This window comes from Hyphopichia burtonii (assembly GCF_001661395.1).
Source record: "Hyphopichia burtonii NRRL Y-1933 unplaced genomic scaffold HYPBUscaffold_6, whole genome shotgun sequence".
In the NCBI taxonomy this organism is placed as follows: Eukaryota; Fungi; Ascomycota; class Pichiomycetes; order Serinales; family Debaryomycetaceae; genus Hyphopichia; species Hyphopichia burtonii.
In genome coordinates, this window is record NW_017963733.1 from 300478 (window position 1) to 325443 (window position 24966).

At 35.7% G+C, this 24966-nt stretch overlaps 15 protein-coding genes and 1 non-coding gene across 16 annotated transcripts; 6 read left to right on the top strand and 10 right to left on the bottom strand.

The window, feature by feature from the left end:
- Nucleotides 1-247: 247 nt before the first annotated feature.
- HYPBUDRAFT_t141 lies at nt 248-320 on the bottom strand. Its single transcript has one exon. It is a non-coding gene; the product is annotated as a tRNA-Thr (tRNA).
- Nucleotides 321-1340: 1020 nt separating this feature from the next.
- Nucleotides 1341-2414, bottom strand: HYPBUDRAFT_153522 (uncharacterized protein). Its single transcript, XM_020221590.1, has one exon. The coding sequence runs from the start codon at nt 2257-2259 to the stop codon at nt 1396-1398; it is 864 nt and encodes a 287-aa protein (XP_020075008.1). The 5' UTR covers nt 2260-2414; the 3' UTR covers nt 1341-1395.
- Nucleotides 2415-2968: 554 nt separating this feature from the next.
- HYPBUDRAFT_149727 (uncharacterized protein) lies at nt 2969-3463 on the top strand (the record flags this gene model as incomplete). The annotated part of the gene is made up of 1 exon (XM_020220226.1): nt 2969-3463. The coding sequence occupies one exon, from the start codon at nt 2969-2971 to the stop codon at nt 3461-3463; it is 495 nt and encodes a 164-aa protein (XP_020075009.1).
- A 172-nt stretch (nt 3464-3635) lies between these two features.
- Nucleotides 3636-4334, bottom strand: HYPBUDRAFT_157991 (ribulose-phosphate 3-epimerase; the record flags this gene model as incomplete). The annotated part of the gene is made up of 1 exon (XM_020222335.1): nt 3636-4334. The coding sequence occupies one exon, from the start codon at nt 4332-4334 to the stop codon at nt 3636-3638; it is 699 nt and encodes a 232-aa protein (XP_020075010.1).
- Nucleotides 4335-4373: 39 nt separating this feature from the next.
- Nucleotides 4374-5463, top strand: HYPBUDRAFT_153525 (uncharacterized protein). Its single transcript, XM_020221591.1, has one exon. The coding sequence runs from the start codon at nt 4793-4795 to the stop codon at nt 5330-5332; it is 540 nt and encodes a 179-aa protein (XP_020075011.1). The 5' UTR covers nt 4374-4792; the 3' UTR covers nt 5333-5463.
- HYPBUDRAFT_242588 (tRNA-specific adenosine deaminase) lies at nt 5381-6596 on the bottom strand (the record flags this gene model as incomplete). The annotated part of the gene is made up of 1 exon (XM_020223298.1): nt 5381-6596. The coding sequence occupies one exon, from the start codon at nt 6594-6596 to the stop codon at nt 5430-5432; it is 1167 nt and encodes a 388-aa protein (XP_020075012.1). The 3' UTR covers nt 5381-5429.
- A 132-nt stretch (nt 6597-6728) lies between these two features.
- Nucleotides 6729-7429, bottom strand: HYPBUDRAFT_12551 (uncharacterized protein; the record flags this gene model as incomplete). The annotated part of the gene is made up of 2 exons (XM_020219338.1): nt 6729-7271; nt 7412-7429. 2 exons carry the CDS (start codon nt 7427-7429, stop codon nt 6789-6791), a joined length of 501 nt encoding a protein of 166 aa, XP_020075013.1. The 3' UTR covers nt 6729-6788.
- On the top strand, nt 7391-10589 carry HYPBUDRAFT_141944 (uncharacterized protein). The gene has a single exon (XM_020219801.1). The coding sequence runs from the start codon at nt 7461-7463 to the stop codon at nt 10569-10571; it is 3111 nt and encodes a 1036-aa protein (XP_020075014.1). The 5' UTR covers nt 7391-7460; the 3' UTR covers nt 10572-10589.
- Nucleotides 10590-10808: 219 nt separating this feature from the next.
- Nucleotides 10809-12171, top strand: HYPBUDRAFT_153526 (threonylcarbamoyladenylate synthase). The gene has a single exon (XM_020221592.1). The coding sequence runs from the start codon at nt 10888-10890 to the stop codon at nt 12022-12024; it is 1137 nt and encodes a 378-aa protein (XP_020075015.1). The 5' UTR covers nt 10809-10887; the 3' UTR covers nt 12025-12171.
- Nucleotides 12172-12841: 670 nt separating this feature from the next.
- Nucleotides 12842-15761, top strand: PMR1 (Ca(2+)/Mn(2+)-transporting P-type ATPase; the record flags this gene model as incomplete). The annotated part of the gene is made up of 1 exon (XM_020222586.1): nt 12842-15761. Exon 1 carries the CDS (start codon nt 12867-12869, stop codon nt 15759-15761), a length of 2895 nt encoding a protein of 964 aa, XP_020075016.1. The 5' UTR covers nt 12842-12866.
- Nucleotides 15762-16057: 296 nt separating this feature from the next.
- HYPBUDRAFT_153527 (uncharacterized protein) lies at nt 16058-17137 on the top strand. Its single transcript, XM_020221593.1, has one exon. The coding sequence runs from the start codon at nt 16240-16242 to the stop codon at nt 17116-17118; it is 879 nt and encodes a 292-aa protein (XP_020075017.1). The 5' UTR covers nt 16058-16239; the 3' UTR covers nt 17119-17137.
- A 40-nt stretch (nt 17138-17177) lies between these two features.
- Nucleotides 17178-18117, bottom strand: HYPBUDRAFT_153528 (ubiquinone biosynthesis protein; the record flags this gene model as incomplete). The annotated part of the gene is made up of 1 exon (XM_020221594.1): nt 17178-18117. Exon 1 carries the CDS (start codon nt 17963-17965, stop codon nt 17180-17182), a length of 786 nt encoding a protein of 261 aa, XP_020075018.1. The 5' UTR covers nt 17966-18117.
- A 67-nt stretch (nt 18118-18184) lies between these two features.
- HYPBUDRAFT_149737 (uncharacterized protein) lies at nt 18185-19438 on the bottom strand (the record flags this gene model as incomplete). The annotated part of the gene is made up of 1 exon (XM_020220227.1): nt 18185-19438. The coding sequence occupies one exon, from the start codon at nt 19436-19438 to the stop codon at nt 18185-18187; it is 1254 nt and encodes a 417-aa protein (XP_020075019.1).
- A 364-nt stretch (nt 19439-19802) lies between these two features.
- On the bottom strand, nt 19803-21893 carry HYPBUDRAFT_158000 (uncharacterized protein; the record flags this gene model as incomplete). The annotated part of the gene is made up of 3 exons (XM_020222336.1): nt 19803-20841; nt 20980-21754; nt 21857-21893. 3 exons carry the CDS (start codon nt 21891-21893, stop codon nt 19803-19805), a joined length of 1851 nt encoding a protein of 616 aa, XP_020075020.1.
- Nucleotides 21894-22318: 425 nt separating this feature from the next.
- On the bottom strand, nt 22319-22756 carry HYPBUDRAFT_111878 (uncharacterized protein; the record flags this gene model as incomplete). The annotated part of the gene is made up of 1 exon (XM_020218862.1): nt 22319-22756. The coding sequence occupies one exon, from the start codon at nt 22754-22756 to the stop codon at nt 22319-22321; it is 438 nt and encodes a 145-aa protein (XP_020075021.1).
- A 634-nt stretch (nt 22757-23390) lies between these two features.
- Nucleotides 23391-24068, bottom strand: RHO1 (Rho family GTPase; the record flags this gene model as incomplete). The annotated part of the gene is made up of 1 exon (XM_020219802.1): nt 23391-24068. Exon 1 carries the CDS (start codon nt 23985-23987, stop codon nt 23391-23393), a length of 597 nt encoding a protein of 198 aa, XP_020075022.1. The 5' UTR covers nt 23988-24068.
- Between the last annotated feature and the right edge of the window lie 898 nt (nt 24069-24966).

A 24966-nucleotide genomic window follows, 5' to 3' on the forward strand; every position in this document is an offset into this window, starting at 1 on the left:
TATTGAAATAGCCGCTATATCTTTTTTTTTTCATTTGGCTGCAATTTTAATCCCCAAATAGAAACAAAAGGGTGCGACTAATTAAGCGAGACGTGCATATTGAAATCGCCTAACAAAAAACTGTTGAGAAGTTCCTTTCTGCTACTACTTAATAGTAACGAACAACTGACACTATTTTCCAATGATATCCCTAAGTCCCAGCATATGTTTGTAAAGTATACAGCGAGCAAAAAAATATAAAAATAATTGCCTTCAGCCAGATTCGAACTGACGATCTCCTCATTACTAGTGAGGTGCCTTACCAACTTGGCCATAAAGGCTGTTCGATGACCAAAATTTGGTATGATTAAACATGTTCAGCTGATTATACTGACGTTTGCCTAATAAAAAGTTTAAAAAGGCCGGCTAATTTATGTATTGAGTGCTTCTGGGGTTGTTTGAATAAAAATTCATATCAAAATATGCACTGTCTTAGCATTTAATTGTGTTTTTATACTTTTTATGACGAACAAAAAGACTTCTTATTTTCGTCACTTTGTGAACAATCAACTAAAGTGGTTTTTTGAAATTTTCCACTATGCACCCCTTTTGTATATCTCTATCTACTCTCTTTATCTTCTATATAGTTAGTATTTAGATCAAATATATAAAAATATACGTGAAAAAAAAAAAAACAATATTTTGCAAACACCTTTTGTATTGTGTATCAAAAGTATTTTTGCCTTCATTTCCACTTCATTATGAGGGTACATAGGCAAAGCCCTTTTGGCTATTGGCCAAAGGTGGGATTGCCCAGGAGGTTGTATCCTAGGCATTCAGACCTAAATTTAGTCCCTGAGGGCCATATAAAATCAAGCCAATCTTGTGGCTGATAGGTTTGTTCTTGAATTACGCAGACAAGACTATTCAATAGTCATATACTTTCGAATGAAGTAGCTCTTGCCTTACTTACAGAAAATCATTCTTTTAGGTCCACTCGTGCGTGAATATTTGTTTATACAGGGTATATCTAATGACAAAAATATACCGCAAAGAATGAATGTTCAAGCGTATCTTTTCTTAAAGTTATTTCTTTTTTGATCTGGTATGAAGCGGAACGGAAATCAACAGCCCTGCTGTCTGATTGTTAAACACAATTTCATTCCACGAGAGTGCAAGATTGGTTTCCTGTTTTTCAGGAGAAGCAGATTAATATTAGTAACAAGTCGCTGTCTACAACCACTACAATCACTAGTTTGAAAGGAACATTTACTTAACGAGAATAAAAATAAAAAATTAAGAATTATAAATTTCGCAGCTTTTTTTACAAAATTTTGCAACATTTACTACATTTATCTCAAAAAAAAATTTCAATAACTCCAACAATAGAACACCAAAAAGATTCAAAAGCCCAATTCAACATCTCTCTTTTTCAACAAGTTTGTGAAATTTCTCGAAAACTTTCTGTTCTTTCTTTCTACTGGCTTCCGCCACATCTGAAAATGCATGATATATCCATGCAACCAAGCATTTTTTAGTATTCAAGTCTTCGTCATCCAAGTTTATTACTTTATAACGAAATGGAATAACAGCATCCCCAGGGATACTATTTGATTTGAGCAACTCGTCGAGCTTTGTTTCATCGATTTCCAAAAAAAGGGTAGTTGCCCAATTACTTATAATGCCACGGGTAGTCTTGAAACCGATGAAATATTTGTAGATACCTTTAATTATTGACTGGAATTCTAAAGAATTTGAACGAATTTTTTTATTTGAAAAAAACTCGGTGAAAGCTGGGCCCTTGACATCAACAAATACCGACCCTTCTTTATACCTCAATGAATAAATCAAAAAAGGTGCTCCTTCGAAACCGTCTTGTAAATATCTCATTCTTGGTAAAATATCATAATCGGCAAAAGCGAATAGGCCCATTGCTGGTTCTCCAAACCATTTATGAAATAAATAGGAACACTGCTTTTCATTAGTCGGCCGAAACATATCTTTAGCTTGAGGAGCTGTACCAGCAGCAGCAAACTTCCACCAAGCTCCCGATTCAATCACCAGTTCAATTTTGCTTTCATAATCTTCACGAAACAACTCATAGTCGTTGAACGCTTTACCATCCAACTCACTAGTGAAAACTGGTTTCGGCAAATCGTCATCATCTTGGATGCTGAAAGAACTATTGACAATCTTTGGCTCTTTCGCTCCCGGTTGGTTCGAGTTAGAGCCTTCCGGGGCAATGTTTTCATTGGTTACAGACGTAAGAGTATAAATCATCTTTACTTTGATTTCAATCGAGCGTATTAAGAAGCAGCTTCTACCAAGATATCTCTAGGGAAAAGGCTACTAAAGAGAGATCGGGGTACTTATAATCTTTTTGATACGGTGATTTTTTTGCAACTCAAAGTTTACAAACCCATTTTTTAAAAAACAAAAAAATTCAAACTCATTAATTAACTATGACGTAGTCCTTTCTCTAACTTGGTACTTGTCCCAACCATCGTACTAATGCTTCTTTATCATTTGAAAGCGACTTTCATATTTGACTGGTCTCTATCTTATAAACCATTTTGAACGGTGATTTTCTAATGAAACTTCAGTTCAGTAGTTAATGAAGTACACTGAAGCAATTTCCTGCAATTGATCTTTTCTACTATTATAAATATTGTTAGATTATTTGCACCCAAAGTTTATTGGATGCAAGTTTTTCCTCTTCATCAAATTACAAACTTTCAAAATTTGCTGGTTCAAAAACGATACCACTTGATAACATATCATTCTATGAACGAAATGATATCAAAAGGGCTACTGGTGATTAAAATCCTTAGTTAAGTGACTGATTGTATATTTCTTTTTTACAATTTATTTTGGGAGGTACGGGTGGGAAAAATTGAGAAATTTTTTTTTTTTTTTTATCTCATTAAAAAAGTTAAGCCGATGAGATGAATCTTTATCAATTAATTCTTTCTTATAACGAAAAACCAAGATGCCTTCAAGAAACAGTATAAATAGACCAAAAGATAAGTTATACCGTGCTAGCCACAACAACTCCATTGGTAAAAAGAGGGTTGCTCGTGCCAGAAAAGCTGCCCCAACCAGATCATCTACATCTCGTTATAATACCAGTAGTGCTCCAACTCCTACTGAATCTAAAGCAGTCGCATTATATAATGGTGGTAATCCAGGAACTGTGTTAAGTAGTACATCCTTATCCAATAAGAGAGCCAAAAAACTTTCAAGAAACCAAAAATATATCAATAAAAGAAATGAACAATTAAGTATTGATGTATTAGCTAAACAAGAAGAAGGTATGGATATTGATGAAACTTCAAGAGCAGAAGAAGAAAAGAAACAAAAGGAACAAAGTCAGTTAGATAAGGTTAAACAAGCTTTATGGGCTGTTGTTGAAGATGCCTCAAGTGCATCATTCAAAGTCAATACTGAAGGTGAAGGTACTACTTTAGGTGTTCAAGCTTTTTAACCACTTAAAAAGATCTCTTATTACACCGTGTATATTAGCTAGAGTGATTTAAAATCACTTATTTTAGTTTCTCTTCTATTATTTTAACAATAAATATCATTTTTTAGAAAATCAAAACTATGTAACCATCTATCTACATAAACTATAACCCCACAAATCAACCTATATATGATTATTTATCCAAGACACCTTTTGAAGCCAAACTATCTTCAACTTTAGACCTTAATAAACTAATAAGTTTGGATGGATCAGGAGCAGTGAAACAAGAAGTACCAGCAACAATAACGTTAGCCCCGGCATTTGCAGCATCATCAATTGTAGCCTCACCTAAACCACCATCAACTTGAATATTCAACTGAGGGTATTTTGATCTTAAATCCTCGACTTTAGGCATCATATCCTTCATAAATTTTTGTCCACCGAAACCTGGTTCGACAGTCATAACTAAAGCCATATCTAAACTTTCAGCCAATGGATATAAAACACCAACATCTGTACCTGGTTTAATGGCACATGCAGCTTTTAAACCATGATCCTTGATTAATTTAACTAAAGCTACTGGATCTTTAGTAGATTCGTAATGGAAAGTATATTGATCTCCTCCGGCTTTAGCAATTTCTGGTACCCATTTTTCTGGCTCAGAAACCATCATATGACAATCGAAAAAAGTTGGTTTACCTTCTTCACGAGGAATCTCTTTTCTCAAACTAGTGATAATTGGAGGTCCCAATGAAATGTTTGGAACAAAATGTCCATCCATAACGTCAATGTGCAACCAGTCAGCACCGGAATCATACATTTTATGACAATTGCAACCCAAATGGGCGAAATCAGATGCAAGAATTGATGGAGCAATAATTGGTTTAACCATTTTTCTTCAGTTTTATACTAAGTTGTTGAAGAGATCAAGAGAAACAAGTAGTTTCGATAAATTTACCGTAATACATTGCTATCGAGCAATAGCTGTTGGGAAGAAAAAAACACACCCAAACACCAAGTAGAGCTGTGCAGGAGACAACGAATTGACTACAATAACCAACTAGAAAGCTAATCTACGAACAGTCGATACTGATATATCCAGCCAATCATCAAGTCCAGTTATTCTACTTCCATTGAGGTGAAGTAGGTAGCTTGCGTGGCTTCTAATAAGCGTTGAAGAACAAGTTGCAGACAAAAATCCGTGCCCCCTCCACATTTCACGGAGTATTCGCAAAAGGTGGCAGTTCTAAGTTAGATCAAAAGTTGATGAAACACAAGTATTTCACGATTAGAGTTCAGTCGATATCTGGATCAGGAGAACGGTATTGGAACGAGAATTAACGGACGCAAATGACCCAAGAAAACCATATCGAAGGAGCATCGTATCCCGAACAACTTTTGGAAGCTGCAAGAAGAAACAATACTGAACTTTTACTACAAATCAAATCCGAATTAAATAATGATCAAGAAAAATTAGCTAATTTGATCAATACTACATCAGAAGTGATTACTCTGAATTCTCCATTGCATTTAGCCACCCAATTGGGAAATTGGGAATTCATAGATATAGTGTTGGATATAGAAGGGGTAGAAATAGATCCAATTAATAGAGAGGGTGATACTCCATTACATTTAGCAGTGAAATATACCATTGATGAACCTGACCACGGCTATTTTGTTATTGATAACTTACTTGATGCGGGATCCGATCCTAGAATCAAAGATAAACATAATTTGAAACCAGTTGATTATGTCAATAAAGATAATCAGAAATTGAAAGACTTATTAGAAAGTGCCGAGTATGCCATTTCAATGGAAATCCCCGATGATGAAATACTTGCTGCTGAACAAGGGGATGATGACGAAGGATCTGCATCTGAATCTGATTAAAACCATAGACCTTCTATACCTTTATTTTTTCTTTTTTTTTTTTTTTTAATTCTAAATTCCTATATATACATATATATTTATAATTCATTACAAGTTTTCATACTTGGAAGTCATCAATAGATGTTCTTGGCCAGTATTTGAGAACAGATCTTCCGTGTTCCTTTAAGGATTCTCGTTGATGGTTTTGTAGTTTCCATGAAGAATAGTGAAAGCTACCTAAATTAGCAATTGTTTTTGCAATTAAATAAAACTGCTCATTGCAAATGAAACTTTGTCCGGTAGGTTTTGGCGGCTTGCCCTTGATAAAACTACCATTTTTCACTCCGTTATTCAATACTTGAGTGTTGCCATTAGGTATGACACGTAAAAGCGATAATTGTGATGGTACAACTTTAGACAGACAAGTTTCGGGCTTTTGAAACTCAAAACCATCGTCATCACACCGTATATGTTTCATATACTTGACTGAATGGTCTTTGGATTGAAATCTATCATAGAAACATCTGGTCAAATCACGTTCACACGCTTTACTTTGAGGCAAAACCAAGTAATCAATAAATATAGGATCTTTCATAAAGTAACTTGTAAAGCAATTGTTTATCCCAATCAATTGTTTCATGCATAGTTTATCGGAGCACGATTTACTTAAAGAGATCAAACTGTCAGCTCTTCCTGGTTTAGTTCGTACCTTTCCCAATTGATCGAAATTGGCTCTTCCTCTCAATACGGTTCCTTCATTGTCTACTTTACGTCTCTTTTCTGGCTTGGTCTCTTGCCAGGGTTCTCTCTCATCGGCAATATAAGTCATTGAAGCATCTCCACAAGGCGGCTCCGAAATATAAAGAGCTAACTCGATATTCTCCCTAAGACTGAATTTGGCTTCATCCTCACATTTTTCAATGATCTGGGAACTGTACTGGTCATTTTCAATCAAAAGACTCATTTCTTTCAATAAGTACCAATTGAATAACCGTAATGTCAATATTTCTGCATGCATGTCATGAACCATACTTCCCTGGGAATACTGTCTTACCTTATCTGGTAAAGCTTTAACTCCTGTTGCAAAACAAATAGGAGAAACTTTGTAATTTGCAGTTTCATCTATTTCGATCATAGCGATGCCTGCAAGAACTGTCCATTCTTTAACCCCATTACTTCTTACGCCTGGTTTCCCGGACTTTACAGAAAGATTGTTGAATGCGTCGACAATCAGTCGACTGACTCTATTTGCAAGTGCCTTATCCTTGATACTGTCATCTTGCATGCTTAATTGATAAGAAGAATTATGATCAAACTAAAATCAAGAAAAAAAAAAAAAAATAATTGATGAAAAGAAAAACTACATCAGCACGCACATCAGGAGGAATAGCTTTATTCATTATATAGGATTGGATATCATTAAAATAAAAGAGTAATTAAAGATCATTAGTCGTTGTCGGATAGGAATATCGGATACCTAACGTTTTTTTCTAGCCAATGCACCAATCAAACCAACCCCAAGTGCTAGTATTCCTCCAGCTACCCCGATTCCAATAACACCGTCTTGAGTGATTTTATCTTCAATAGCCAGAGATAATGCCTTGAATTGGGTGTTCTCGGGTTCCTTACCCAAAAGCTTGTTGGTATAGCTTCTGGCTTTTGCATATTCGCCAATTTTGAAAGACCCCAACGCCAAATAATACAATGATTCTCTCTCCATAGATGGAACGCTGTGGTATAAGTGAGTTAAGATCTTAACACCAGCTTCCTGATCATGACGCAGCACTGATTTAAGTAATCCCCAGGCATAATTGAATTGTGATTGTGGAGTGGCCCCTGGTTTCTCGGAATCAAGCTGGTTTTTCAAAACGGCCAACTGCTCAGGCGCAATGGGCTGATTGACTTCTTCTAAAGCAGCATACTTCTTTTCAAAAAACGAAAACATATCTTCAACCCCAGTCTTATTTGATGAAATATTACTTGTTGATAAGGGAGTAAATAGTAGTTTGATTTTTATAACGCGTGAAGATCACATTAATTTTTTCGTTTTTTTTTCCCTCCCGTCATCTGGAGAAGCGTCGTACACGAAGAGTTTTTCACTTCTTGTCCACTTGTCATTGGCAATAAGCTGTTACATACTTGAATTCGTATGATGAACGAGGAATTCGAGAAGTTTTTAAAGTTGGTGCTGGATCAAAACAGCAGTGATAACAACGTTAGAACTCAAGCTGAGCTTGATTTCACCCAAGTTAGTCGTCAAGATCCAACCCAGTCTTCTTATATTTTAATTGAGCTGGCATGCAATGACCAATTGCCTACTGATATCAAACAATCGTGTCTTTTGCATTTGAAAAGATTTGTCCCAAAGTTCTGGAGCCTTGGATTTGAATCGTTTGTTGGTCCTCCTATAAGCCAAGAGTTGAAACAAGTCATTAGAGATAAATTGATTCAATTAGCTACCTCTTCACCAGAATCAAAGATCAGGGCTGGAAGTGCTTACGTGATCACCCAGATTGCAGCTGCAGACTACCCAGATGAATGGCCTAATTTGTTGAAAGACTTGTATGAGCTGACGACTAGATATAATGATGAATGGTCTATGATTGGGGGGTTATCGGTATTAAACGAACTTTTCGATGATCTTATCACTGAAGAGCAATTTTGGGACGGTGGTGTTGGAACCCAATTGATCAATCATATAATTCAAATTTTGAGCCAGGAATCATTGAACTCCGATATCAAATCAAGTACTCTTAAATTTTATAAAAGTGTTTTCAATACTTTACAAAGCCCCGAAGCTTTCAATGTGCCAGAAAGACTCAGAAATGTTCATGACCATATCACAACCAGTATCCCGTTATTTCTTCATCTTTTAGAGAATTCAATGTCTATTACCCAAACTCCAATACCTACAAAAGTTTTAGAACAAGAAATCAATTTACGTACCTATATCTATGATGTATTTGGAATTTATTTCAATAACTTTAATAAGAAGATAAGTGGTGCTAATAAAGAGTCTATTCTTTATTTATTATTAAAAGACTTTGAATTTTTGTCTAATACTTACTATGAAATTTATTATAATGATAATTCTAATTCTACATTATCCAATGATACCATTTTATCCAGGGTTCTTGAATCATTATTCCCAACATTGAGTGCACTCTTACATACCATCAAGTTGACTACTATTTTACCGGAAGATTCATTGAATCAATACATCAATAACTTAGCCAAGGTTTCTGTATTGCCAGTGTCAGTAATTGATGAATACGAAGCCGACTTCAATTCATATGTTACCGACGTCAGCGGAATTTCAATTGGTAGCATCAGTGTTCGTGAATGTGTTAGTGAATTCTTAACTGAGTTAAATAATGACGACTCAAGTTATATTTTCAAAGTTGTTTTAAAGCAATATTATGATATGAATAATAATGCTACTGCGTGGCAATTGAAAGAAACAAACTTATTTTTATTAGAATCTTTATTCATGAATGAAGAGAGCGAAAGTATTGGACAAGATATTCCATTAGTAGAGTTGTTCAAAAACTTAACCACAATTGCTTTAAATAATAATCATCCATTAACCATTGGTAGAGCATTTTTAGTTTTACCTAGATTTTTAGAAAAATTTGAATCTAAACTTTCATTTTCTGATTTTGGAATCAAAGCACTTGGTGAAATGATTCAAATTGCCTCATCTTTAATCGGCAACACTAATGAATTATATAATTTAGCAAAAGTAAGTGCCCTTATCAGTATTACCTACTATAATAATATAGGTGATTTGAAACAATTAATTTCCAATAATGATAAGAATTCCATTCAAATATCAATTTTTAATATTATTTTATCATTAATAGAGGATGGTGAAGACGATAGTTTACCAATCTTATTAGAAGCAATCATTGTTGCTATTAAACTAGATGAAAAATTTGCATCTCAATTAACTTTAAATGATAACGTTGATGTAATTGATATTATATTTAAAGTTTCGTTTAAAGATCCATCTAACGTTCAATTATCGATTGATTCAAATGAATGTTTGACTGCATTACTCCAAGGCATTGAATCATCATATTATGTTCGAGTTTGTGAAAAATCCTTACCATTTATTTTCAATGTTATTAATAATTCTCTTCAAAAAACATCTTTAGATTATGTCCCAGAATTAGATTTGTCATTGGACTTACTCAGCGTAATAATTGGATCAGCACCAGGTGAAGAGTTTCCAAGTGAAGTCTTTTTATATACATTCCCTATTTTGAAGAATTTGATTTTATCAACTACTGATGATCAAATCTTACAAAATAGTGGGGAGGTTTTTAATAATCTATTACAAAAAGCCCTGAGACATTTTATTGATTACAATGATTCAGAAACTGGGAAACTGGGAATTGATTTATTATTAATGATTACTTCTAAATTTTTATCACCAGAGTTAAGTGACAGTGCCGCTTTAAATAGTGGATCGATTGTTTTATCAATTCTTGAAAAATTTCAATCATATTTGAGTGAAAATTTCCAGTCTCAATTATTAGAAGCTACTGTGAAAAGATTGATCATAGCCAAAGAAGTGATAACTATTGAAAATCTTATTTTGGTATTTTGTAAAATTGTCTTAAACAGTTCATCACCACAAGATTTAGTTAATTTCTTATTCAATAATGTTGTTTTAACTAAAGATCATATCACTCAAAACGGATTGGAATTAATTTTACCAATCTGGTTCAATTCATTTGAAATTACCAGAGGTTATGAATTAATTAAAGCCAATACTTTGGCTCTCGGTAAGCTATTTAGCTTAGGTGATGAACGGATAGAGTCGATGATTGTTAATGGTGATATAATTCCATACCAAGGAGACGTGATCAGAACCAGGTCAATGGCTCGTTCGATGCCAGATGAATATACCAAGATTCCTGCTGCATTGAAAATATTAAAATTATTTGTTAGCGAATTAAATTTCCAATGTCAGCAACCAGATGCTGATGACTACTTACCATTGGATGGTAATGAAGGAGACGACGACGAAGGCTGGGAAGATATGGACGACATCGGGGTTCCAAACTACGAAAAATTGAAGTCATACGTTGACGAAGAAGAAGAAGAAGGATTAAATGCCGATGAGGATTTAAAGAATATTTTAATTCTGTTTTTCAAAGAATGTTTATCGAAGAACTTGGGTCATTTCCAAACATTTTACGAGATGTTGGACGATGACGAAAAGAAAATTGTCACTGAAAATGTTGTTTTTTAATAGATAGTAATAAAATACACTAGTTAGAGTATTAGAGTCTTTGCAGTAGAGTCTTTGCAGTGGAGTCTTTGCAGTAGTCTTTGCAATAGAGTCTTTGCAATAGAGTCTTTGCANAGTCTTTGCAATAGAGTCTTTGCAATAGAGTCTTTGCAGTATTTATCGTATATAATTGCGGCAAGATGAGCATCAACAAAAAAAAGTGAAGAAGTGAAAAAAAAAAAAAAAAAAAATTATAACAAGATAAAGAGTCATATTTATGTATAGGATATTGTCCAGAGTCCCAAGATTGACAAACCAGTATAGCAGTATCCGAAAGATGAGTGGGACCAGATTCAAGACCGAGATTCTTCCAGTCAAGCTCGACTCGATCGTATTCCCAAAGGAGGCCAGTACTCCAATCATAAATGATGAAATGACCCGAAAGAACTTGGAAATAGCAGCCAAAGAGCTCCAAAGTACCAACAACGTTGTTGGGTTCCCCACAGAGACCGTTTACGGGTTAGGCGGGTCAGCCCTCAAGGACGAGTCGGTCAAATCAATCTATGCAGCCAAAAATAGACCAGCAGATAACCCATTAATCATACATGTATCCTCATTGGACCAATTGAAAAGAAAGTTATTGGGGCCCAATCAAAGCGTTCCGGAAATATATGAAAAGTTAATATCGAAATACTGGCCCGGACCCTTAACCTTACTATTACCAGTGGAAAATGAAGCAATTTCCAAATACGTTACCGCAGGACAATCTACTTTTGCAGTCCGAATGCCAAGTCACCCAGTTGCGAGAGCCCTTATTGCAATCAGCGACATCCCACTAGCAGCACCCTCTGCCAATGCATCAACCAGACCCAGCCCAACTTTGGCCAGTCACGTCTACCATGATTTACAAGGGAAAATCCCCTACATTCTAGATGGGGGCAGCTGTGACGTCGGGGTGGAAAGCACCGTAGTCGACGGCTTGGTGTCGCCGCCAATGTTACTAAGACCAGGAGGAGTCAGCTTGGAAGAAATCCAAACTTGTGATCCACAGAATTGGGGCCGGGTCAAAGTCGGGAAAAAAACCGCTGGAGACTCTGAACAAGTGAAAACCCCAGGAATGAAATACAAACACTATAGTCCCAGTGCCAACGTCGTGCTATTCAACGGTTGCGGCAACGGCCTCGACGCAATCAAACACTACCTACAAGAACACCATCCCTCGGGGCCCATTGCATTACTAAGACTGAAGCACTTTGCAGACCCTTCGCAAGACCCGGGCCTCGCCCAAATCACTGTCACCAAAAACCTAGGAACTAAGGGGGCAGACATCTCAAGAAACCTCTTTGCAATGTTACGAGAAGTCGACGAACTAGGGGTGTCTCTCATTCTAGTCGAGGGCATCGAGGAAACCCAAGAAGGGTTGGCCGTCATGAACAGGCTCTCCAAGGCTGCTTTTGTCACCATCTCCAACTAGTCCTTTCGTCCTTTTGTCACCATCTCCAACCACTTCTTTCATAGCCCATCCCCGTAATGCAAACGATAATTGCAAATGCCAACCTGTAAACACAGCCAACGGCTCCAACCTGTAAAACAAAAACAAACAAAAACCCCGGCTCCGCGCACGACCCGCGAAGATAACACATTTTCTACGATTTTTCTGTAAGATTTTTTTTTTTTGTTTTTGGTGCCGTTCCTTTACACCAAAAAAAGCTTTCAAGTCCACCGAAAAAAAAGCGCTACCCGCTCATCTCTGAACGATTGATTAGTTTATCAATTCCCACCCTTTCAGCGTATCAAGACCAGAGGAACCCATCATTGCCATCCTTGTCGAGAGACTGAGCCCATAGTTTGTCATCTCCATCAAACCACGCTACTATCGAAGCTTATTTGGTTTGTGACTGAGTCTTTTGAAGCAAACACGTCTATTTATCTTTTTCAGTTGGAGCCGCCGCCGCCCAGTTTATGATTAATTAATCCAGAGCAGATAGTTTCATCAATATCTATCTATCTAATTGTTTAATGTCCATTACGTTTTGAAGTCTGTTTGTTACGTTGTTACTTTTATTCATTCATTTTTAATTCATTTATTTATTACTTTTTTTTTTTTTCTTTTTTGGCTCTTTGAAAAATTATCATTACCCTAGTGTGTTGTTGCTAACGATCCATTTTCAATCATTTTTTTTGTTTATCATTCTACCTGTTTATCTGTTTATCTTGAGTCTTATCTTTACATCAATTTTTGCTTACGCTGTCAACATTACTTTGCATTGAATCAACGAAAAAAGAGAACGAAAAAAAAAAAAAAAATATCATAGAATGAGTGAAAATCCTTTTGAATTATCTAAGATTTCTGCTGCTGCAAGTAGCATGGTTTCAAATACTCTAAACCCCAATGGACCCAATACTAATGCTTCTGGTAACTCTGCCTCTTTACGTTACTCTCAATACTCGATTCTTGAAACCGCTCAAGATTTACAAACCGATATAAAGTTGGGATTATCCAATAATCAAGATGTTCTCACTCGAAGATCTCTTCATGGTATAAATGAATTATCGGGCGAAGAAAATGAAAATATCATATTGAAGTTTTTCTCTTCTTTTTACCAAGATCCTCTTATTCTTTTACTTATTGCTTCAGCCATTATTAGTTTTTGGATGGGAAATGTCGATGATGCCATCTCGATTACCTTAGCAATTACAATTGTGGTGACGGTTGGGTTTGTTCAAGAATACCGTTCTGAACAATCTTTAGCCGCTCTCAATAAATTGGTGCCTGCTGAAGCTAACTTGACTAGAAATGGTAATACCTCCACTGTTCTTGCTTCTACTTTAGTCCCTGGGGATTTGGTTCATTTTAACCAAGGTGATCGTATTCCGGCCGATGTTCGCTTAACTGAAGCTGTTCATTTATCAATTGATGAATCTAATTTAACTGGTGAAAATAGACCAGTTAAAAAATATTCTCATGCTGTCGGTAGTCAAAAAGAAGGTAGTCCATATTCTGGTTCCGGCTCTTCTTCTCTTAGTAATCTGAGTGAATTTAATCCAGAATTACCCATCACTTCAAGAAGTTCAATTGGTTTCATGGGGACTTTAGTTCGTGATGGTCATGGTTCAGGTATTGTTGTTTCAACCGGTCATAAAACAGAATTTGGGGTGGTTTTCGAAATGATGTCAAGTATCGAAAAACCAAAAACTCCTTTGCAACACGCAATGGATAAATTAGGTAAAGAATTATCTACTTTCAGTTTTGTCATAATTGGTGTAATTTGCTTATTAGGTATAATTCAAGGTAGACCGTGGTTGGAAATGTTTCAAATTTCAGTTTCTTTAGCCGTTGCTGCTATTCCTGAAGGTTTACCAATTATCGTGACGGTCACTCTAGCATTGGGTGTTTTAAGAATGGCTAAACATAAAGCAATTGTTAAAAGATTACCTAGTGTTGAAACTTTGGGTAGTGTCAACGTTATTTGTTCTGATAAAACTGGTACTTTAACTCAAAATCATATGACGGTTACTAAATTATGGTCTTTTGATTTCAAAGGTCTGTTCAATACTCCATTTTTAATCGTTGATAAATTAAACGATAATTCTTTACACGATCAATTAACTACCAATATGAAACGTATCTTTGAAACTGGTAATATCTGTAATAATTCAAAATATTCTAATGATAATGAAAAATTTGTTGGTAATCCTTCAGATATTGCTTTGGTCGAAGTTTTAAATCATTTTGGTTTAGATGATATTAGAGGTACCAAAGAACGTATTTATGAATTACCTTTTTCTTCAATTCGTAAATTTATGGCTGTTTGTGTTCACTCCGGTGATATTAATAAACCAGAAACTTTTGTTAAAGGTGCTACTGAAAAGATTGTTAATATGTGTACCGATTATTATGATGAACATGGTAATGTAAAACCTTTAAATGATGAAATTCGCCGACAAATTCATTCCAAATCAAATGGTTTAGCTGAAGAAGGTTTAAGAGTTTTATGTTTTGCTAGAAATAATCAATTATATAATCATTCAGAAAAACATAGTGATGACGATGTTATTCCTGATCCTTCTAATTTAATTTTTTGCGGGTTGATTGGTATGAAAGATCCTCCAAGACCAAATGTTAGTAAATCAATTGCTTTATTAATGAAAGGTGGTGTTCATGTCATTATGATTACTGGTGATTCTCCAACTACTGCAATCAATATTGCTAAACAAATTGGTATGCCAGTTTTAAATAATGATTCAATAATGACTGGTGATCAATTAGATACTTTAACCGAAGAAAGTTTGAGTGCTGCCATTCATAATGTTTCTGTTTTTGCTAGAACTACTCCAGAACATAAGGTTACCATTGTTAAAGCTTTACAAAGAAGAGGTGATATCGTTGCTATGACTGGTGATGGTGTCAATGATGCTCCTGCTTTAAAATTGGCTGACATTGGTATTGCTATGGGTAAAAATGGTACTGACGTTGCTAAAGAAGCTTCTGATATGGTTTTAACTGATGATGATTTTTCAACAATTTTAAATGCTATTGAAGAAGGTAAAGGTATTTTTTTCAATATTCAAAATTTTATTACTTTCCAATTATCAACTTCGATTGCTGCCTTATCTTTAATTGCTTTATCTACTTTATTTGGTTTACCAAATCCTTTAAATGCTATGCAAATTTTATGGATCAATATTCTAATGGATGGCCCACCAGCTCAATCTTTAGGAGTTGAACCAGTTGATCATGAAGTAATGAATAAACCTCCTAGAAAAAGAAATGATAAAATTTTAACAAATCAATTGATAAAACGTGTTTTACAAAGCGCTTTCATCATTATCTTGGGTACCATTTATATTTTCGTTAAAGAAATGAAAGATAATGAAATCACCGCTAGAGATACTACTATGACTTTCACTTGTTTCGTTTTATTCGATATGTTCAATGCTCTTGGTTGTCGTCATTATTCTAAATCTATTTTCAAAATTGGTTTGAAAAACCAAATGTTCAATTTTGCAGTTATCGGTTCATTAATTGGTCAATTATGTGCAATTTACGTTCCTTTCTTTCAAGATATTTTCCAAACAGAAGCTCTTTATTTAAGTGATTTGGCTCATTTGATCCTTTTAACAAGTATTGTGTTTATTTGTGATGAAATAAGAAAGTATCTCTTTAGACGCAGTCAGCAGTTTCTAAGTGTTTTTGACTATGGTGTTTGATTAACCTTCGGTGCATTTTATATTATAAAACAAAAAAAAAATTTAGAATTAATCAGGAACGCATAAATTCATATATTTAAGAACGAAACCTTTCCAATTTCAAAGTACCTTCATTATAGATGTCTTCTTATCTGTGTTCATTAGTATACAGATTACTTATCCGTGCTTCAAAATTCCATTCATTATTTGAACAAACAATTTCCTTTATTTTTTCTTTTACTTTATGTATATAAATATATGAATTAAAACCTATCATGATAATTAGTAAGCCCTCTATCAATTATAAATTCATACTTGAAGTCATGACGGAGTTTGACTCAATTCCCGTCTGACTCTGGTTTAAGTTCGCAGCTAAAACTTGCCCGCTATTTTTATTCTGACAATTTCTGTTTTTTTTTTTCCACCGAGAGAACTATTTGTATAAAACCTAGCCAATCCCCCCCACAATCCTTAGAGATGATTCTTATTGATTATTAAGATGGTGTTCAAGTTTACGATTGACAAACTTACGAACCGGTATGTTTTACCCAACCTTACTGGCAAACTCCCAGCCCCGATTGCTCGATTTTTAGGAAATCACAAGGCAACTCCGAAAGACGATTATTTAATTTGGTTAGAGATATTGGTAGCATCATTCTGCGGAATAGCATTACTCGAAGGATTGGGTATACATCATACTGTATTCACCGACCATAGTGCTCCTATTATAATTGCTAGTTATGGTGCAACAGCTATTCTTTGCTTCAATAGTATAACGGCACCATTGGCCCAACCCCGGAATATTCTTATTGGGCATTTCGTATCATCCTTGCTTGGAATTTGCGTTCAGAAACTATTTTCACTTAGTCATGGAGGTAGGGAGCATTATTGGGCTAGCGGAGCTTTAAGTGTTGGTATATCATCAGTAGCAATGTCTATTTTGAATTGCGTCCATCCGCCAGCCGGTGCTTCAGCTTTATTACCGAGTATTGACGAAGAGATTCGGAAAATGAGTTGGTGGTACTTACCATTACAAATCATATCTTCTCTTCTAATTATAGTGGTTGCATGTCTTACAGGAAATGTCATTAGATCCTATCCAACCTATTGGTGGACTCCCAACGATGTTGGCAAACCAAAGGAGGCTGAACTGAAGCCAGTAGAACCAACACCAGCTCCTCCATCCAAAGTAGCTTCTGGTAATGAATCTATTGAAAGCAGCGTTGTTTATCTGGAGGAAGCCAACTCCATTATTATTTCCCGGGATGAGATAATCATCCCTAAAAATTTAAATATTGAAGACATAGACGTTAGTTGGTTACTGGAAATGAAAAGTCGACTCGAGAAAACCGAACCATTACAGTCGGTTGGTGTTTGAATCTACATTTATCATATACATAATACATTAATTCATTTCATACATTTGTAGAAACATCAAGCTATTTTCTAATTTCATCTAAAAGAACAACACCACTAGCATTCTTATCCTCTATTTTAGCAAAAATCTTTGTAGCGACTTGCTCAGTAGAACATGGAGGTCTAACTAATTGATTTATGAAGTCTATGTTATTTCCCAACAATGTATTCTTGATGTCATAACCCAAGCCAACGAATTGAGTGAAAATTCTGCGGTTATTCAAGGGGGGGTCAGACTCATTATATAAGACACCAGGCCTCATAAAAATAGACCTCAAGTCTTTTTTACAAGATAATTCAAATTCAGCCTCTCTCTTAGTATTAATGTATCCTTCGGGAATGATTGGAATCTTTTGATCTGCCGATATATAGACAAACGTTGGATCTTCCTTTTGTTGCTCCAAATATGCATCAGCCAAAATCACTGCAGAATCACGCTGGATGGCTTCATAGGTATTTAAACGATCCTTCTTCATCGGGTTGGGGCCCTTTAAAGAGCTAGCAAGATTTTGTAAATCACTTAAGAAATTAAAATTCGAATTCATAGATTTTTTATAGCCCTGATTTTCCAAAATAAGTCCTATAGAGTGAACAACGGCCGATTTCCCCTTCAATTTCTCTTTATATGATTCTGGCTTGAATATATCACCGTGGACCCATTCAACTTTATCCACCCATGCTTCATTGATACTTGGAGGTTTCCCCGATCTGGAAAATGAGGTGACCTGATAACCAAGTCCTATACCAACTTCACAGATCTTTCGACCAAGAAACCCACTGCCTCCAAATATGGCAATTGACTTGGACATTGTTTCTTGTCTTTAAAAGTTAAAAAGTAAAGTATAATCGTAGGTCCTTTTATATTTGAAAAATCTGGAGATTTTTTTTTGGACCTTTTTTTTCTCTTGCTAGAAAATTAAAGCAACTTTGCTAAGGTGTACGGACCACCAATAACTACAAGCTTTAAGAGTTACTATAATATCATATATTAATCATAAAGGCATTAAATATATAGAGAGTAATAATAATTATTGACCGAATTTTTTTCTAAACATGACGAATTCCTCATCTTCAACTTCTTCGATTGAAGGATGTTTATGCAAAGGAGAAAGACTTGAGTCCTTTTCAGCGGATTTTAAGACCTTAACATTTGGCTTTGTTTCAGGAGTAGATGCTTCGGTTTCGGGTTCAGAACTGATGGATTCTTCATCTGATTCGTAGCTGGTTGGTTTTATTGTTTCTTCTTGATTGCCGGAATCGACTTTGGTGACTTCAGGTTTTTCATTCTTGGATGGAGTTGAATTCGACTCGACATTTGAATTTGGTTCGGCTTTTGGTATGGCCTGTTCGAAGAATGGACTGAGCTGTTGGAAAAGAGGATGGGCACCAAATAATTGACTAATGAATTCCTGTTGTTGTCTGATGGCTCTGGCATATTCTTCTTCTCTTGGAGCTGCTTGTTCTGCTTTCTTTTCGGCTTCTTGTCTAGTTTGTCTAGCTTTTTCAGCCTCTTGTCTGGCCTTTTCTTGAGCTTCTCTTCTAGCTTGTTGTTCAGCTTCCCTTCTTGCCTTTTCCTCAGCTTCTTGTCTAGCTTTTAATTCAGCTTCTTGTCTAGCTTTTAACTCAGCTTCTTTTCTAGCTTTTAAGTCGGCTTCCCTTCTAGCTTTAAGTTCAGCTTCCCTTCTAGCTTTAAGTTCAGCTTCCCTTCTAGCTTTCTCTTCAGCAACTCTTTTGGCTTTCTCTTCGGCAGCTCTCTTTATTTCTTGTTCAGCTCTTTCGGCCTCTTGTTGTTTCAATTGTCTTTGAGTGGAGAATGAAGTTCTTGGATCGTAACCAAACAAAATAGATCCTAAAGCATCAGTCAAGTCATCAGTACAGTATTTGATTTTCTTTGGAATATTCAAAACCAAAACATTGTCGTTTTCAAAGTATTCCCAGTCGATTTCACCTACCTCGATATCTTCAAGATTGAATTGGAATGCTTTTCTAAACTCATCTTCTCTGGACTCAATAACCAAATTGATCAAGTTGTTAAAATTGAAAGAACTACTCTTCAAAACTCTGACTTCGTAAGAATCAAAGTTACCGTATCTTTTAAAAATTTGAATTTGATACTTATCCTCAGTTTCTAACTTCTTGATTATCTTTGGTCTTGACTGCGCCAACTGTTGTTGTCTCTGTTGTTCTTGTTGTTGCTGTTGATATCTTTGATATTCATTAAAGAAATTAGCGAATGAGTTAAAATCGTATAATGGACCAGCGTTAGTGTTGATTGCGAACATTGTTAATTATAATTTACTTGATTGATATTTATTGATTGATATTTATTGATTGATGATAAATAATCTAACAATTCCCCAACTCAGGTATTCCTTCTCGTCCTTTTATACAATTTACCAACATGGCGGAACTGACGGTGAAGGCAAAATCCCCAGTATCGAGAAGATTCTTATTTTTCGCAGCCTTTCTATTTCTAGAATCTTCCTACATACTATAGATGTTTTTTTTTTTTGTTTTGTTAGTCTTTTCTGGAAGGTTCCAGACCGTATGCAGTACAATGATGATTTTAACAGCCAAACCATTAGGAATCTTCTAGAAGTGGAACTACGAGGATCTTTTATTGAGGAAGCATTGATTGAGTATACGTTACATACCGACCCAGCTTTGGATGAGCAGGCGAATGGCTCCGATACTGGCCATTATAACCATGACCGTACCAAAGATACTGAAACTTAAGGAACTCATGGAGGCAGCACGAGGATCAATGTTGAGAAGATGAGCAGTTGCAATAGCACCGCAGTTGATCCCAAGGGTGACTCCGCGAGTGACGTAGTCGTTGGTTGGGACCCTTAAGAAATTGAAGATGGAATCGCCGATAAGAACACCGCAGATACCACTTAAAATGGTACAAACTGCCATTAACGAGACCGAGCCACCTAAAGCGTTGATTAAGGGAGTTCCCAAGGCTAGGGTGACCAGACGACCGATGAATCCGATTGATCTCAAGGATTCAATACCTATGGTGTAGCAAAAGATTGGATAACAGAAAAAGGTCAAAGCTATTGAGACAAGAATTGGAGGCATTAACACCCAAAAGTTGTTTGTAAAGTCTTTTCTATGGGTAAACATTGGTAATGACAAGGATACAATAGAGATATCCATTAAGGAGCTAAGGAAATCTCCACAACCTGGCCATTGGGGAGTAGCGGTATGGTCGACCACGTTGTGATTCACTTCTTGTGAGTTATCAAGTAATGCTTTACCGCTGAATAAGTTGATATAGGTTTTACCGGTTTTGTAGTACTTAAGATCGTCGAGAAAACCTTTTGGTTTACCACTATGATAAATAAGAGAGCCGATAAAACAAACAAATAGGATTTCGGCAGTCAGGACCAAAATTGGATGGGCAAACTTTCTTGATTTGGGCCATTTGATTGGGATAAGTAATGCTAAATAATAAGAGATTATGGTGATACTTAGATGATAGGGTAAAAACGTGTGAATGGATTTGATATAGTATAATGGCAATGAAACTATGAATAAAGTGATGAAAAGAATCCAGTCGATGTATTTTGTAATGAAGACGGTGATTTTTTTAGTATTATCGGACAAATTTTCAAACGGAGATGGTTCGTTCTTTGAATTTGAAGAAACTGAAGAAGAAGACGAAATGGGGGATTGGTTTCTTGGAACTGGAGATGGCGATTGAACTGGAGGTGCCGGGCTAGTGTTTGATTTGAACAAGGCATTTGAGTTATCATGATACCCGCCGTCTCGAACGTGTAGTTGTTCAGGTTCTTGTAAGTTGATTGAGTTCTCTTGCGTGTTGAAAGGATTATCTGAGATCGATAAGCTTCTTATTCTTGAATTATTTTGAACTGGCTCTGTTTTAGTTGACCTTAAACTCTGGATATCAATTGTGGTTATATCGTCTCTCATGGAAGTGAAGACGTTTTGCTTTGTACCGATTTGGTCCATATCGGGATTTGTTGGAGTTGGGCTATTCATACTTCTTAATTCCATTTCTTCTTGTTCATCTCGAGAGTTGGTATCATCATTTTTCTTAAACAGTTCATCTTTATAAACGTTGAAGTAGTTCAAGACCCATTTCAACCCAAGAATCATATAAACATCGATACATAGCAAAATGAGACCTCCCACAACGAACACCCCAGCTATTTTCAAACACTCGATGAAAGTGATTGAATCACTCAAAGGTAATATGATAAAAGAAGGAATAAAGAATACGTTAATCCATTTCAAAGTGAAATTCATTGAAGGTTTGGTAATCATCAAATAATTAGTCAATAAAAACGATGACCATTTACTGACTCGGCTCTTGAAATTCTGTTCAGAATGATTTGGTGACATGGTACTAAGTATATTCAATATACATAAGACCACCAAGTTTATCAACATTCCCAAGACTGAAGCAGGAAACTTGATTTTGAAAATGTCTGCCAATAGTACATTGAGTCCATACAATATTGTGAAAAGGATAATTAAGCCAAACGGGACTACCAAATAAGAGTGAATCAAGTGGTGTTTGGAGTACCATAGTCCGTATCCAATACCCTTCACCACTTCCGTAGGCTCAACTGATTTTACCGAGTCAACCCACCGTTGAACGTTGGTTCGATTATTGATCTGGGAAGATTGGTTATATATTTCGTGGGATTGTTGATCCGAGTTGCTGTCACTTCTATTAGCAGTATCAGTAACCATAGTCAGAGACATTATACCCTTAGAGCATTGGAAGAAAGAATAGGGTAAAGAAGCAGTCCCAAGTATATATATCCGAGTGCAAAAAAAAAAAAATGGTTTTCCGTTATCTATGGATTTTTCTGCCGTTTCCGCTGACTCGTTTGACGTATCCTCAGGCCCGAGGCGTATCCACCAGTTGCGTTAATCCGGGGAAGTTTCAGTATTCGTTTACAGCTATTTAGGAAGGAATCAGAACTACAAGGTTTAAGAGTATAACTACAAGGTTTAGATAGACGGAGAGCAAGTCCGAACGTACTCCGAAATTATCAGAGATCAAGGATTGATAAATGCATTAAAGAATAAATATAGATGGGTGAAATTCGAAAAAGAAGAAGGAAAAGAAGCTATTAGTACAAAGGATGATAATTTTAATCTAAGAAACAACTTGCAATAATGGTTTAATGATGATGACCATTTTCAATAAGATCTTTATGTTCTTCTTTAGCGTATCTCAAACCACAATAAACACAAGTGGCAGCTTTTGGTTGGTCCAAGTTAATGAAAACTTTAGGATGACCTTGTAAAGTATTACCTCTATTACCATCACAAACAGCCACATTACCTTCTTCGTGGGTTAAGTATCTGACTGGTTCTTGAGCAATCAAGTCAATGGCAGCATAAGGTCTTGGTTGGGACTCCAATTCTTTCTGGATAAATCTTTGTGGATGACGAGCAATAACTTCTGCTCTTGATTCTTGAGTTTGGGACCATGGTTCTGCTCTATTTGGAGCTTGTTCTGCAATTGGGTTTTGTTCTAATTCCGGTCTAGTTAATCCAGTAACTGATTCTGATTTATTTCTACTGATATTGAGCAAGGAAACACCGGCACGTTGCATGCCGCTAGGCTTACTTATTCTAATGCATCTGGCCAACATATTCGAGTTATATATGGATATTAAAGAGTATCGACTTGGTTGTAGAAATTTTCTCTTCTTTTTCTGCCCACAAAAAAAAACAGAGTATAAATCAAAATTTCACCGGATTTTATTGGCTAAGAGAAAGTCACGTGCGCACATCGGGCCCAACCTCCGTACACACCTACAAAAGAGATAGTCAGAAGATCATATCGATTACAGCTTAGGTATTTAAATGAATTTATTTGATTTGGCTTCTAGTCCTGCCTTGTCCAGAAATCAAACTAGTGGGAGGGAAAAAAAAAACATATTTATAAATGATTATATAAAAGACACGATAACTTCGAAAGTTATAAAGAGGTTGAAATGGGTGCAAGAGAAGTAAACCAAAATGAATAAATTATCAAAGGCAGCATAACAAGAGCCGGGAGCCAGCTCGTATTATGGGGATTAAGTATAGCGATAGAATCTAATCAATAATCAAATCAACATATGATAAAAACAGTAGAGAAATAGTTAAAAAAAAAAACACATATTAAAAACAACAAAAAAAAATAAGTAAAAACTTAGATAAAATATATTAAACCTACTCAACATTAATAAAAAAAAAGGTTGCTTATAAAACAACACACTTCTTCTTCTTTTCCTTCTTTTCTTTAGTTTTCAAAGAAGCTCTAGTGGCGGCTTCAAAAACTTCTTTAACCCCTTCACCGGTTCTAGCAGAACATTCCAAGTAGTATTGGGTACCGATCTTAGTAGCAACAGCTTGACCTTCAGAAGAAGAAACTGGTTGTTGTTGTTGTTGTCTTAATTGTTCAATAGTATCAGGGTCATTTCTTAAATCTGATTTACAACCAACCAAGATAATAGGAACCCCTTGACAGAAATGTAAAACTTCAGAAATCCATTTTTCTAAAACGTTATCCAAGGAATCTGGAGAATCAACAGAGAAACAAATTAAAATAACATTTGAATCTGGATAAGATAATGGTCTTAATCTATCATAATCTTCTTGACCAGCAGTATCCCATAAAGCCAATTCAACTTTTCTACCATCAACTTCGACATCGGCAACGTAGTTTTCAAAAACAGTTGGAACGTAAACTTCTGGGAAAGTACCTTTAGAAAAAACAATCAATAAACATGTTTTACCACAAGCACCATCACCGACTATAACCAATTTTCTTCTAATTTCAGCTGGAGGAGGAACCATTTTATGAATTATGAATTATATGGAAATGAAAAAAGGGATATGAAAAAAAATGAATAAAAAGTATTAACAAGACGAATTAAATCAAGATTAAACGAGAAAAAAAAAATAGATTAATAAAAAAAACAACGAAAGGATTAAAAAATGACTAAATGCAACTAATTGAAAAAAAAAAAGTTAGTATTAAAGCCAACTAAAAAAGACTTTAGATTGATCAAGCTATTTCTCAAGAGAGTTTCAATGGTTTGAACACGAGATGAACGTATGAAACAAACCTATTAAAAGAAGCAACGAAGGAGAACAACAAAAAAAAAAGCACAAGAATACGAAGACAATTGTGAAATTGAGACGAGCGAAGTGAATTTGACAAATTTCTACTCGATTTTTTTTTTTCCTTCAATTTTTTTTCCTTCCTTCGGTTTTTTTTTTCCTTCAGTTGTTCACTTCTTGAAACCAAAATAAACACAGTAGACTCAGTGTAGCTTGCGCCCACGGCAGATTCCAGTGCACGGTCTGATCATTGAAACGGTGATTCGTGTTGTATCAAAGATCATGCGGCCCATTTCGTGTACACGAAACCAGGTTAAATGATGCATCAATATCAACAATTTCAAGTATTATCAAGGCGCACAATCAAGGGAGCAACAGTTAAACCACATCGTTATACTAGGATAACTTTAAATGCGTCGTGTGCGGCCACCAAGGACACCAACAGCCATGTAAGTGAGCGTGCCTATAGATATCTATTTTTAATTCAGATTAATCAAAATAACGGGTAGATGATGTAACCACGATTACTGGACTGGCCACTGAGTGCCAATCCATCACCCATTGGCCACCGTCAACCTTGGTCAACCGGCAAGCATCCATCGTCCATTGATCAATTGGTCAATTCCATAGTTAATCTGATAGGCAAATTCTGTAGGCATTCAGGCAATTGGATAGGCGATATAGAACCTGGGTAGGCGATATAGAACCTGGG

Bases quoted from the DNA above. Each gene is read 5' to 3' on its own strand.
- HYPBUDRAFT_153522 (XM_020221590.1), bottom strand. From the start codon at position 2,259: ATGATTTATACTCTTACGTCTGTAACCAATGAAAACATTGCCCCGGAA.
- HYPBUDRAFT_153525 (XM_020221591.1), top strand. From the start codon at position 4,793: ATGACCCAAGAAAACCATATCGAAGGAGCATCGTATCCCGAACAACTT.
- HYPBUDRAFT_153526 (XM_020221592.1), top strand. From the start codon at position 10,888: ATGAGTGGGACCAGATTCAAGACCGAGATTCTTCCAGTCAAGCTCGAC.
- HYPBUDRAFT_141944 (XM_020219801.1), top strand. From the start codon at position 7,461: ATGATGAACGAGGAATTCGAGAAGTTTTTAAAGTTGGTGCTGGATCAA.
- HYPBUDRAFT_153527 (XM_020221593.1), top strand. From the start codon at position 16,240: ATGGTGTTCAAGTTTACGATTGACAAACTTACGAACCGGTATGTTTTA.